Source organism: Callospermophilus lateralis, chromosome 8, assembly GCF_048772815.1.
Source record: "Callospermophilus lateralis isolate mCalLat2 chromosome 8, mCalLat2.hap1, whole genome shotgun sequence".
In the NCBI taxonomy this organism is placed as follows: Eukaryota; Metazoa; Chordata; class Mammalia; order Rodentia; family Sciuridae; genus Callospermophilus; species Callospermophilus lateralis.
Genome location: NC_135312.1, coordinates 97,042,189 through 97,056,484, shown reverse-complemented (window position 1 = coordinate 97,056,484; position 14,296 = coordinate 97,042,189). Strand labels below are relative to the sequence as shown.

The 14,296-nt window shown below is 38.5% G+C and overlaps 1 protein-coding gene across 2 annotated transcripts in view; it reads right to left on the bottom strand.

Moving 5' to 3' along the window:
* Positions 1-10,233, bottom strand: part of Unc5c (unc-5 netrin receptor C) — a 344,211-nt gene extending 333,978 nt beyond the window's left edge. For both annotated transcript variants that reach the window (XM_076864608.2, XM_076864609.2), the window contains exon 1: positions 10,110-10,233. In XM_076864608.2, coding sequence (XP_076720723.1) covers positions 10,110-10,233 — 124 coding nt within the window. The remainder of the gene's footprint in view (positions 1-10,109) is intronic.
* Positions 10,234-14,296: the final 4,063 nt, after the last annotated feature.

Genomic DNA, 14,296 nt, shown 5'->3' with positions numbered 1-14,296 from the left:
CCTCTTTTAACCTTACAATTCAGCATTAAATGGCAACGTCTCTCATTAACATTTAGATTTGCAATCACAAAACTTTGAGAGGAATTATTATTTACTTTGCTATTCTTAACAGTAGACTATATATTTTGCTATAAAATCCCTATGTTATATGTGTATGATAAAGAATACTTTTCTGAATCCTAGGATTTATTTGCATGCTTAAAAAGCCTAGTTCAAAAATGCCAAGTGATATGAAAACATGACAATAGATACTATATATCTATATAAACTGGTATATAATGTAAAATTTGTACATTAATATTATAATATTGAATATTAACAAGGAGGCATATCAACACCATATCCTCAAAGAAATTCTGCATATTCTTTCCTTAGTAACAACCTCACCCCCTCCCCTTTCAATTAACTTTCTTCATCCATTTAAATAGAGCTTTTAAAAGGACATAATGGATAATCCTGGAAATAAAACCACCAATATGGCATCTGAGGGAGTCCAAAAAAATCAAGCATAACTCCATTTGATTAAGAGGTTAAAACCAACCATCACTGGATTCTGGTCAGGGAAGAATAACACAGCTGACCTCTTCTTCAATCAGCCCACACTGGGGGTCATTTCACGTAGGGTGCTTGCCAAGAGAATGCTGTCCCTCTGAGGGAGCATCCAGAAAGAGAAAGAGAGTCATGAAGTGAATAAAGGATTTTACCCCTGCATGCATGAAAGTGAACATTTTCCCTTGGTCAATGAGTTATAGTCCACCATAGAACTATCAGAAAACAACAGAAGTTCTCTCCACATTTGAAACAAGTCAGTGGAAGTGGAGATCAGTTGGATGACAGGAGAAAAACTTGTTTCTATCATATAAGCCACTTCACTTATGAGGTAGAGGCATCCCTATTGTACACCAGGGCAATGACTTAGCAATGCATCAAGAGAAAGGTGACTTTTTGCAGAAACGTAAGATAATTTTTTCATAAGAAACATAAGATGTTTGAAAATGGGTGATTAAATCTGATTTTCTATTCATGAATTTGTTTTATAAATTAAAAAAGTATGTTTTCATTTGTTTGATAGGTTCATTTTGTATTTTGAGGATATTGCTAAATCTGCCTGAAAATGAACTTTCCCTCCTAAAACAATCCAAAAGGTACACACACATGTGCGTGCGCACACACACACACACACACCACACACACACACAAATTGGCACAATCACATCTGCTCACAGAGAATTACTCCTTGCAATTCTTTGCTTCACTAAGACATGGCCTAAAAATACCACCCTTGAAAAAAATTTCATTGTTACTTAATTCATTTCAAATGACATGTAAATCATATCTAGTAAATCAAGTAAAATGACCCCTTCTCCTTTCCACTGGGAAAACATATTCACTGTTAAAATTTTCCCAACCACTTCTCTACTCTTTTTCATATAAGTAAAATATAAATTTTTTCACTGTGGTCCTTTTAAATCTATGTAGAAGTATTGCATGTTTAACTGTAAACAAAAAAATAAATATATATGTTTTAACCAATACATAAGAAAAGACAGTAATACCATTTTTATATGTATTGTAATTCTCTTAAAGATAAACTACACTTCTGCAAATCCTTTTTAGGGGAATGAATGTCTCTAAGAACATTCTAAGGAAATATTACTCAATTTCTTATGAGAAGGTGAGATTTAAAAAATAACATTGGCATTGTTATTAATGACAATGTTTAAGAGAGTAGCTCAGCAAGTGGCAGTGCACTTCACAAAGACCACTGAAGGATATCAGTATACCATGGATTTAATTCTAGATATTTCCAACACATACACCCTGTCAAACCAGTTCAAGAATATCCAAGTTCACTTCATGTAAATAATTGATTAACTTCTTACACATATAGGCCTTTAAAATACTTTCCAAGTTATTTTGCTATGTTAATTGAAATAAGTGCAAATCAAGACTCTATTTAATAAGTCTCAAGTCAGAGGATGTGTTGAATAATATTAAGATGAAGAATTGATCTTAGATCTCTGTCCTGGAGAGCACAAATAATGAATCATTGGAACATGCCTGTTTCCCCTCAGATTCTGAGTTGTTTTCCACCACTCTGCATGTTCTGTGAGTGATGGCTCTGATAGGCAGAGAGAAAAAAGTCTTAACTTCCTTCAATTCTTAAATTTGATCCCTACCTAACAAATTTTTAAGTTTTAAGTTTTTAAGTCTTTCATCATCTCATGGAGATCAAGAGTGAAAAAGGAAAGTTGCTAAAAAAAAAACAAAAAAACCATAATTACTGTTTTATTTAGAATGATTTCAAGATTGTTACTTGCTAAACTTGAATACTTCCACTGGGTGGCTACAATGTATATATTTGGGCAAGCTTTTTATTCAATGAAGATATATCATGTTGCTTTTACCCAAAGCTAAATCTCAATGCTAACATATATCACCCAGAAGTGAAATTGCCCTTATTTATTTCATTTTTGCACTCCAAGCTTTGGTTGTGATACTGGTAGTAATTTTTTGTTTGTTTGCTTTGATTAGAGATAACACAGGTCTCTGGAAATCATGTATGATAAAACAACAACAAAAAAAGCTGTGCTGTTGTCACAGACTATCATTTTTAGTATGTGTAAAAAGTTAGAGAATACCATCTGTTAAGGAGTATTCTTTGATCTTGTTCTTAAAAGAACTTTTTAGACTCTTAAAATTCTAAAAAAAATGATGTTATAACTTAAAATATCAAATTTAAATACAAGTAAAAAATTAAAATTCATATGGAATAGCATTTTAGAATTTGCTCCCTTTAAATTTAATCCCATACATGAATTTTCTTTGCTATAATTATAAGTGGATATTATTACACCATGCACCCTAATATATTGTAGTAAACTTGCACTGAGAATGTTTATTATAATTAATTTAAAATGATTAGCTTTCTACACAATTGTAGAAGGATACCAACTAGTTCGATATACTTCTATGCTAAACTATTATGTTATTACACATATTAATTTTCTTAAGTTTGGGAGGGAAAACTACATTTTTATTCATGGAAATATTTTACCTTATAATTGGACTGCAGATACATTTTAATATGAAAGCACTGATCTGTTTTTATTGGAAAGGAATGTTTCTATATAAGGTTTTTCTTCTCAATAGTGAAAAAAAAAAGACAATGAATTATACTCAAATTGAGGCAGTCCATGATTAAATAATCAATTAAGACATTGACTGAAAATGAGAAATGTTAGCATTCATCAATAAGCTCGTTAAACTGTTGCAGAGCTTCCGTTGTTTAACATCCTTAGTTAGAAGAGGACATAATATGTGTTCATTTACATGAGGCATTTTTATAGCTTTCATAATTGCTGATAAATGAAACTAGCCACAGAATTCACATGACAAAATGATTAATGAAGGTAAAGCCCCCTATCCCCACAACATTTTTTTAAATAAATAGGATTGGTAACTCTGGAGTTAAATTTGATTAATCAATATCATCTGTTAACATGATTATTTTGAACACTGATATTTAAAATGAGAAGTCTAACAGGCTTGTCAATATAATTCAGTTTCCTGGGGTTCTCCGCATTCTCCCATCACTGTGCAGTGGTGGCAATGGGAAGCAGTTGGTTATTTAATTTACAGAGGACACTCCCCACACGTAGGTGATTTCAGATGTTATGCTTCACTTTTACAACACAACACACTTTTGAGTCACTGCTGAATGCTAATAAAAGGCACACTGGTGTAAGCACAAGTAGCTGCATATTTGGCACTTTTGAAGCTTTAGCTCACTTTCTAAATTACAACTTCAGTTTAAGAAATGTCATGGTAACTTTAGTACTATGGACTCTGTGCAGAAGGCTAGATGTGTTTTAAGTACCTATAAAAATCTGTTACATTTATCTGTGTATCTGAAAGTATCATTATGGAGTCCTGAAGGAGCAACTTTATGAAGAATGTCAATGTTCAAAATGAGAATCCATGTTACAAATTCAATCCAAAACATTTTTATTTATTTCTCAAATTATAGCTCAATATTTTGTAATATTTTGTTTATAAATGTTCCAAAACTTGCAGTATGATATATTTTAAGTTTTCATGAAAAGGCAGAAATTATTCTGAGAGCTCCAAACAGGTAGAGAAGATTTTTTAAAATTTTCTATTTCTGATCTAATTATAAAAGTATTAGTATAAAATGCTATCAATTAAAATTTCTATAAATTTTGAGGTAAATACTTACAACAATAAAAACTGTTAATTACCCAGTTACTAGATTTCTATTTGAGAACTGGAAAAAAAGGAAACACTAGTGTTTTGATATTGTTCAAGGCAAATTTATTCTGTTTCAAAGAAGTACCATAAAAAATAGCATTGAGTTTCTGTGAATAAAACATTCTTGAACTTAATAATACTAAAACAATATCCAAATCTCAGATTCATGCAGCCCTCCTAGACAAATACATAAGCAATAACAAATACAAATAAGTAATGAAATCAAAGAGTCCATACATAGATTTAAGGAATCAGAGGGAGGAAGAGAGGGAAAGGGAGAGGGGGAAAAGGAGGGAAAGAAAGAAAGAGGGGAGGTGAGTGAAGGGGACAGAAGAAGTGAGGAGAGATTTAGGGCTAAATGCAGAACCAGGCTATCAATAATTTAAAGCAGAATGTTAATTCTGTATTAGAAAAATCTGCCTTAATAATGCTAAGTAACATACAAATTCCTAGTTTTACTTAAAAATTTGCCAGAAAGTAGTGTGCAAAGAAATAGCAATAGTTGTTTATATTTAATACAATTATAAGTAATTAAATATGTTTTAAAACATATATTGCATATATTAATGTTATCTCTGCTATCATAAATTCTACCAAATTTTCTATTGCAAATATAGTATGAATAAATGAAAATTCTGGTGAATTTAAATGATACACATTTGTACCATTAAACAATTTGATTATGTTTTTAGACTGTGTACTTTCATTCATTTCATTTTAAAGAAAAACTGTTGACATATATTTGCACAAAGGGCTCATTTTCTACGAACCCTTATCAGAAAGCCTGTATATGACATTTTGTTTTGTTTTCTGTAGAAGTCTTTTTTATAGATTTATTGAAGACTCATCTTAAATATTTCTTGTAAAGATACAAAGTCAAGGGTAGAGACTGTTGCCAGGACTTAACTGGCAGTGACATGACATGTGCTTGTTTAGAACTGCTAGTGGGTTCATTTTCCCAGAGAATATAGAAAGGAAGAAAAGAGGCTAAGAAATGGAGTGAGACACCCACAGGTTGTCCAAAGAATTTGATTCTGTTTAGAAGTCTGCAGTGATCTATTTTAGAGTGTCTCCTTAGACAACTCCATTTCTTACTTTTGGAAAAGCAGCTCCCACAGTTATTCTCATTTTAAGTTTCAAAATTATTGGTCTTTAATTCCTTTAACATCTTGGGCTTTGCTGGTGTTTTAGAGTTGGAAGCCAAGGAATCATATTTACTTTCTGTGGGTTAAACACTGCTCTGCTTCATATGTATCAATTCATTCAATCCTAGTCTGACCGATAGCATATATGGTTCTCATTCTACATTCGAGGAAACTAAAGCACAGAGAGGCTAAATATCTGATCCATGGTCACACAGCTAGGAAGCTTAGAAGCAGGATTAGAAAGCACTGGTAACCACTGTGCTAACTGATAAAATGGGTATACACTACACATAGCCTTTAGTTGGTCCCTCCCCAAAGCAGGACAAAATACATATGAAATCTAAGGAACATACTGTTAAGATGTAAACAACTTTAAGAAAATTGCTTCCATCTAAATCACCGCCTTGAGTTTCTCTAAGTAGAAACTTTGGAATTCCCACCACTAATCAAATCAGAATCCTGGCCTAACCTATGTTTACTATCTCAGATGTCTAAACCCAGAAAATACTATACCTGTGACTACTGTTATATATCAGAAAGTGAATTATTCTCAAGTGAATTGTACTATATATTTGTAAGTCCATCTTCTTGAGGTCTCATTCAACTCTATGTTCCTAAGGAACAGCACATTGTCTGGGAGAAAAGTGTTATGAGAAGTACCTCTTATCCTATATTCAAGTTAAAGGAGCTAATAAGTTTTTAATGTGTGGGAACATGTGAAAGGGATTGTTTTTAACTGCTACAATTACAAAAGTCAACCTAAAAAAAGATGTAGGCCAAAGCTGCAAGGCAGGAGCACTGGCTCAGTCTCCACTCCCATCATTTTCCCTACTCTTCTCCGGAAGTGGTTGCAGCCTGTAATGTTAATGTTTCTTCTGAGAGTGACTCCCTCTGCTGCTCCAGCAAAGCCATGACCTGAATCAGAGAAGTGCTAAATGCAGTTAAGGCCTAATAGAGCATACTCTTGCTGTTTGCACTAATTGGAGACACTAGCATACATTAGAGAACAATTAATATATAAGTCTCAACAATAATTCTAAATAAGCTAACAGGGTTTGCCTAATAGAGCTGATGCCTCCTTCCTATCATTAAGGGTTTGCTAAAACTAGATCAGTATAAATTCTGATTAAAAGCACTTCCCAAAGTCCAATGGTAGATACTCCAAAGAACCTGTCTTGTTTAAATTCAAATCCTCTATATCCAGAAAACAGAAGACCAGGACATGTACTTGTCTATAATGATCTAATGATTTCTCATTTATTGCAAATGCTTAAAAAGTTTGTTCCCTGAAGACTGTTAAGCACTTTCTAAGTTATAACACATAAAATTATTTTTTCTAAACAAAGATAAACTAACATACTTTCTCTAATTGAAAATTTCCAAAGTGAATTCATGAATCTGCCCCTAGAATGGAAAAATATATGGTAGAATTGTAGTGAAACTCAGTTGTTTTCAATGCCACTTGTCAATTTGTTCTACACCAATATACATAAAAGCATGAAAGTACTCTTTCATTGGAAGAAGTGTAATATTTGTGGGTTTTTAAAAACACCATAAATTAAGATAACAGAGAATTATTCCAATCTGCTTTGAATCTTTAGTAATTTTCAATTCTGAGTTCAGAGGTGTTAACACTCCGAACATAACACTAGTTGGTGCTAGATAAGCAGCACATCAATACTGTGTAGTCTAGATAAAATGCATTTATACAACAGGAGGGCACTAATTCAGAATTACACAAATCAGAAACACTCACACAAACACACACATACAAACACACACCACACACACATCCATACTTTCACTCACTGGGCTGTCTTTCCTAGTAAAATCTTTCATTCTTGGAATCAGAAGCACGGTAAATTCCCTGGAGCTAGGAGTTCCCAGCAATCCTGAATGAAACAATTAGAGCATAGCAGGAAAGAAGAAAGTTGTTGCCTAAAGCCTAGAGAATTTCCCAAGGACCTGTTTAAAATGACTGCTGTCGGTCTTTAAACCACAGTTACAAACTCAGTGCACTCACAAATAACATCCACTCTGTTTTGCTCTGAAAGACCTGTTTTTTCCTTGGCTATCTCCAAAGAGACATGTATTTTTCCAAAGCTTCTAATTTTTTCCAGCACTTCTACAACAATGGATCAAAAATTTAATGTTCTAAAGTACTTAAATGAACTGTTCTATTTTAATTGCACATTCATAAAAATACTCCACTCCAGTCTTTAACTCATAGAACAAGGAAATCATAGCTTGAGGGCATGGGCTGCTCTAATGCAAAATGAGTAGACCTGAGAAATATTGAAGAAAATGGATGTCTGACTGCCAGTCCTTTGTAAATATGTGATTCTGAAAGGAAAGTGTTAATGGTGGTTCAACATTAAGTTGGCTGGGATAATAGGTAGCAGTGATGGGGACAGTAGCTTATGGTAGAGTTTGGTGCTTTCTGTGTCCTTTGATACCTAACAGAACACAGGAAGAGCTGATGTCCTGGAACATGGAGAATAACAATCATAAAAGTGGTTGTGGAAGCATTTCACAGGACACATAATTTAAGGAAAAAAAATCACTGGAAACTGAAAGAATTAAATGACGTAAATGGAGAACTGTGCACAGAAATGTATACACACTACAGAATACACTTTCTTTTTCGAGTTAAGATCAAAATAACTCTTGAATTGCCTGGTCTATAAGAAGAAAAAGTGCAAGAGGAAAACACTCAAGTGTATCTTGAGTGTCTTTTCTTTTAATCTCTTCTCCTTTCTTCTTTCAATATCAATCCATTTACTATGTCCTGTTTGATTATCTTTATTGATCCCTTTTCTTCCCAGTCTTTTTAATTGAACTGTTGTAAGCTCTCAGCAGGCATCCTATCTCCTTTTGGCATCTTTGGAGACTTTAACTTGTCCTTTCCCCAAATAGTTCTCTCACCATGTCCCGTGCCTGGCCACCCCCATGGCTCAGTCCTTTGTGCGCCCAATAACAGCAGGCGAATTCCATAGGGAGTCACGCGGTTGATTCCACATCTATTCATCAGGTTGCTCACTTAAGCTTCCAAATACCTTCCTCTAAGTATCCTGGGCTACCGCCCTGAGAACTTCTTACCAATTTCAAGAAATCTATAACAAGAATCACATGATTCCCAATGGAGATTCCATGGTAAAATAGATAGATGAGCTCTGGAGGTATGCATAAGAAAACCCGAGCAGAACCTCGGGGATGGGAGGCATCTGGCGAGAAAAGGAAGGAAGGATTTATGAGCGTGGCCACTTAGCAGGGCAGCAGGAAAATTTACACCCGAAGTAGCTATCTCTAATTCACAAAGCTTTGCTAATCACTTACCTCCCCACCCGGACCACACTCGCCTTGCCTAGGCACTCCACTCCACCACTACCTTCCCCCTCCCTTGCCCCCAGCTCCTCTTGCTTCTCACAGATCAGATGGAATGCAGACGGGAAAATCCAGTGTTTGAGCATCACCCGGGGAATTGGGGCTACCTCCTTGCTTCCCCCAGCTCTCCAAATCTGGAAAGAAGTATAACCAAGATGTGTATGAGTGGTGTGTGTGTGTGTGTGTGTGTGTGTAGGGGGAGATCCCTGAATTGCCTCTGAATGCTGAATAGGCTTCCTTCCATATCACCACCACCCGCTTTCAGAAAAAGCTGCTCTGCTTCTCCAAAGCCAGCTATCACCACCCAACTGGGCGAAAAGATCTAAATGGACTGTGTTGGAGAGAAGGTTAGGGACCCAGATGACCTGAGAGACTTTGGTAAAGGCAACTTTGGCTCTTTCTTCCCCTTAAGGCTGGGAGCTGTCGCCACCACTTCAAACTCCGGGAACAAGAAGGGAGTGAAGGGACCAGTCCCGGGGTCTCCACTCCGCCCTTATCCACCCACAACTTCCAACCGCTGTCCTTCCAGCCTGGCTTTGCCCAAGGTTCCGGACACTTATTTTAAATCTCACACCCATTAAATTAAAATGTCGCGAGTAATGAACTGGTTGGCTACCCCGGGGAGTTGCAGATTTGGATTGAACAACCAGCCTATTCCCCCAGAGCTCAGAGGTTTTAAGTTTCTCTGGCGCCTGGTGGGAAGGAGATACGAAAGGGTAAGAGTGCAGAGGCAGGCACACCAGTGGCCTGCCTCTGGCTGGGAACGCAAGTCCGACCCGGCTGTGTTTCTCCACAGCGCCCCAAGCAGCAGCCAAGGGGCACCAGCGCTTTTGGGTCCTCAGCGGTAATGGACACATTTCCTTAGCTGAGATGCAGTGAAGGCTGTGCAACCCCAGCTACCGCACAGCGCGGGGAGCCTCTGCCCACCATTCGCATCAGGGTGCATCTATGGCAAACCACACAGCCACCCGTACGAGAGTCTCTTCAAATCTCTGTGTGTACACTATGCAACAACGTGCGCGTGCGGAGCTGGAAGTGCAAAACACCCCCGGCTCTCACATGCACAGAGACCGATGCGTTGTCCAAACCCCGTGCGTCCCTGGTCCATCCTTGCCCCTTTCAGAAGACATTAAAAATCGCAATAATCAAAGCTTCTTGACTAGTTGGGAAAGTGGAATATAAAGTGGTCTCCAGTTGAGAGCAACGAGGTAGACTGAGGAAGCCAGAAGAACTAGGGAAGAGAAGATGTAGAAGGAGGGAAGGAAGAAGCGAAGGGAGGTGGCCGCTTAGCCTGGCGGACCCCCTTACCTTGAGCGGCTGAGCCGGTGCCGCTGGCGCTGAGCAGGGCCAGGGCAGGTAGCACGAGCATTTGCAGCACGTATCCTAGTCCCAGTCCGCAGCGGGCCGCTGTCGCCCGCAGACCTTTCCTCATCGTCGATAGAGGTGTGCCGGAGGGAACAGCACCGAGAGACGCGCGAACAGCGGAGAGCCCCACTGGGCAGCCGCTGAATCCGTGCACGGCGAAGCAGTCCCAAGAAATAACGACAGCCAAACGCCACACTCCACTTTCTTCAAGGGCAGGGGCCAAAGGGGGTGGAGAGGAGACGCCGAGGAGGAGTTTTGAAGGTTCCTGTTTCCCTGTGCCTTTCCAACTGACGTCTCCCGCGAGCGACTGCTCTGCCCCCACTTGGGAAGTCCAGGGAGGCGCAAGACCGCCACCTTCTCGGCTCCACTCAGAAGCAGAAGCAGCCGCAGCTCCGCCGTGCGCCGAGCATGGACTGCTCTCCGGGTCCCTTAGCCTGTGAGGAACACACACAGGCACCAGAGGGTGGGGGAAGGTGGGGAAAGTGGGAGGAGAAGGGAGCGGACGGAAGAAGCTTGGGCACGGTGAGGCGCTCCCGTCTCCAATCTCAGTGGTCTCGAGCAAGAGAAGAGACGCCCCGATTGCCGGTGCTGGGTGGCCAAAGAGTCACCTCCTAGAGTGGGACGCACGGGTACTCGGAGGCGCTTGCAGCGCCAAGAAGGCGTGGAGGGCACAGCCCAACTCTGCTGGGGGTAAGCGGCAGCGGGAGCGCGCCCGCCCGCCTTATGTAAGCAAGGATGGAAGGAGAGATGAACGCCTAGTTGAGAAGGCGGAGACCGCTGTTGGTTTACTCACTGGAGCCAGGGCAAGAGACACCTGGGGGCAGAAGCGGCTGCGGCTAGGGGGAGCGCTCCTGCCTCCTGCGGTGCGCCAGACTTGGACTCTGAGAGCGCAGCGGGTGCGTCCCGGCCACTAGGCTGTGTCCAGTGGAGCTCAGCCTGCCGCCTGCCAGCTTCTCCACCACGCCGGCAAAGCCCGAGCCAGACTTCCCGGGACTGGACGCGCCCTGGGACTTCGCGTCTTAAGGTTGATTAGGCCGGCTGCTGGCTCGAACTTGTCCTCAGCGATGGAGAAGAAGGCAAGAAGCTTTCTGCAGTGTTCTAGCCCACCCTTTGGGTTGTCAGCTGCATTCAGTCTGTTTTATGCTCTGAAAGCTTATGACCTCTTTGCAGTGGAACAGAAACTAAAAAGCTCAACGAAAACTCCTTCAATAGTGCTTTCTTTGCGTACATCTTGGTGGTTGGCAAGGTGGAGTATGTAAAAGGTGGTGAGGCAATATCAGGAGGAGCTCTCCCAGAAAAAAAGGCAGAAGCAAATTTGTGAATACTCACTTAAAGCGATTTGGAACCTATGACATATTTTCCAAATTCCTAAGAGCATGTGTAAGGACTAAAAACTGCTATGATTCAGAAAGAATTAGTAGTTAGGTTGTGAATTCCTGTTGTAAGGGTGAAGGAGGAATGAAAGAATGGGTGGGTAAAATAAGGAAAGGTTAGACAAAAGGAAAATGAATGGATTAATAAATCAATTTCACTGGTGTAGCCAACACTCTGGGAAGAAGAAAATATCTTCTCAAGATTAGTTCATTTTTAAACTAACAAATACTCTACAGGGAAATGTTAAGTTCTGGATGCCAATGGGGTCCATGTGTAAACACACACACACACACACACACGCTTGCACACACACACACACATGCTTGCACATGCGCGCGCGCGTACACACACACACACACACACACACACACACACTGGAAACGTGAGCTCTAATTTTCACTATGATCCTAACTGTTATCATGGGCAGGTCAGATAATCTTTGCATGCCTTGGTTTCTTCATCCATATAATATGTCAGTTCTTTTCAATTCTAACACTCTGGAATTCTGCATGTCTGACTCCATTTAAACCTCTGGTCCATAAGACCTATTTCGGATAAATTTCATAGACATAAAAAGGTCATACTTGCCAAAGACATTGACAAAAATATCCACTTCTTATTTCTATAGAGGCTCTGCCTGTCAGAGTAAAATCTCTTCTTCATTCTCTTCAGTGTCCCACACCAAGATGTTATGATACTTTGTTAAGAAGGTAGACTCTGCTGTCAGACTGTGGGTTCATTTCTTAGTGTTTTGCTACCTGAATGATATTGAGCAATAAGATTAGGCATCTTTTTTTCCTAATCTGTAAAATGGGTCTAGTAGCAGCATTTACATTTTTGTGGGGATTAAATGAGTCAAACACACACACACAAACACACACACATATAATATATATATATATATATATATATATATATATATATATATATATATTCACACACATACACACACACACACCTACATATATGTATATAATGTCTCACACATAAAATTATTGTCAACTACTATTATCATGAATGGAAGATTTCCATCATCTTCATGCTATCTAGACCAGTACTGTTCAACGGGACTTTCTGTAGGAAGAAACATGCGTGTATCTATGTTCTTCAAAATGACAGTCATTAAACATATATGGTTATTGAGCCCTTATACTGTGGCTAGTGTGGAATGGGAATTTTAACTTTTGTCCAATTAATTCATTTAAATTTAAATAGCCACATGTAGACAGTGCCTACCATGCAGCTAGGCCATTAATAACCTTTTGAGAATGATATCATAATTATATTTCATTTATTCCTGTACCAATTTTTCCAAGGAGGTTATATTTTATATAGTATGGAAGAAATCCCTGTGCATACTCACTACCATATTAACAACATCCAAAAGATGTAAAATTTTTCATTTTTAAATTTACAACTTACTTGTAAAAGAGTTTATTTAACTCTTTTAAAGTAGGCACTTTATCTTGTTCATCATTTTATCTCCAGCTCCTAATGTGGAATCTGATGTATAATTGGTATTCAATGAATAGTAGTTAATTGGTTGTCAAAAAGACTCAATGGGGAAGAATCCTCGAAGTCTAGTTAAAGAAGGTTGAATTATCACATAGTTTGGTCTGGGGCATTACAGGGCTCAATAGCAAATGCTGCATGAAATTAATTCCTTGAAAGAATGAGTAAGAGAAAAGAAAGGAAAACATAATTCAGTACTGGAATTCAGCCTAAAGAGGGCAGGAGAATGGCTTGAGAGATGATATGTAGAGAAGAGGTAGAAAAGGGAGGGGAGACTGGAAAGCTCAAGAACAAGGAGAAAGCAGGCTCTAACCAGCAGATCAGCTGCACAGACAGGAAGTTTTCTGCTCTTGTTGGTTACAGATGGGACTTGCCTGTGTATCAATATTCTGCCTAGTTTTCTTGTCGGTCACACTTTTTTTTTTTTTTCCATGAAAGAGATAAAGTATCATTTGTAGGTTCCTGAGTATAGACTTCTTAACATCACTTGGATCTGGACTCAAATATCACTGTCTAGGGGTGACTTCTCTGACCCATTTACCTAAAATAGAAACAACGCATTGCTTCAATTGTATTTACCTACTTTGATTTTCCATATAGCACTTAGTTTATATCTCTATATATGTATCTACCTGTGTACATGTATGCATACCTACAGGTATATGAACAAATATTCTCCAGTAGAATACATGCTTCTCAAGGGGAGGTTTTTTTTTTTTTTTTTTTTTTTTGTAGTGAGTTCAGCATTCTGTACCCATAAATCTAGAACATAGCCTAGCACATGATAGATGGTCAATAAACATTTATTGAATATTGAATTACATGAGTAAGAGTCAGTGGATTTTAAAACCGAGCTAAGTCCTTGATTACCATCAACCTCCAATACGTTTTCAAATTATGAGTAGTCTTTTTTTTTTTTTTTGATTGTTGAATAAAATCAAGTTTGGATGAATTTCCACCAAAATTTTATTTGAATATGAATGTTTAGGGTTGGAATAATGCAGATGTTTAAGAAACTGACGTAAAATTCATCTCATTTTGAAAACTAAAAAGCTTTATTTAAATCCATACAAGGGCTTCCTTTTTCTTGGCTGCAGTGAGTGGAGAATTAACTCTGGGATAATAAATCCCAGTGACAGGTGCTAATGGGAATTAAGCATGCAAATCCCTTGCATATCCCTCCAGAAATCTACACCAAGAAAAGTATGCTATTTAGCATGGGCTGCTTAGTAATAATAGTATTT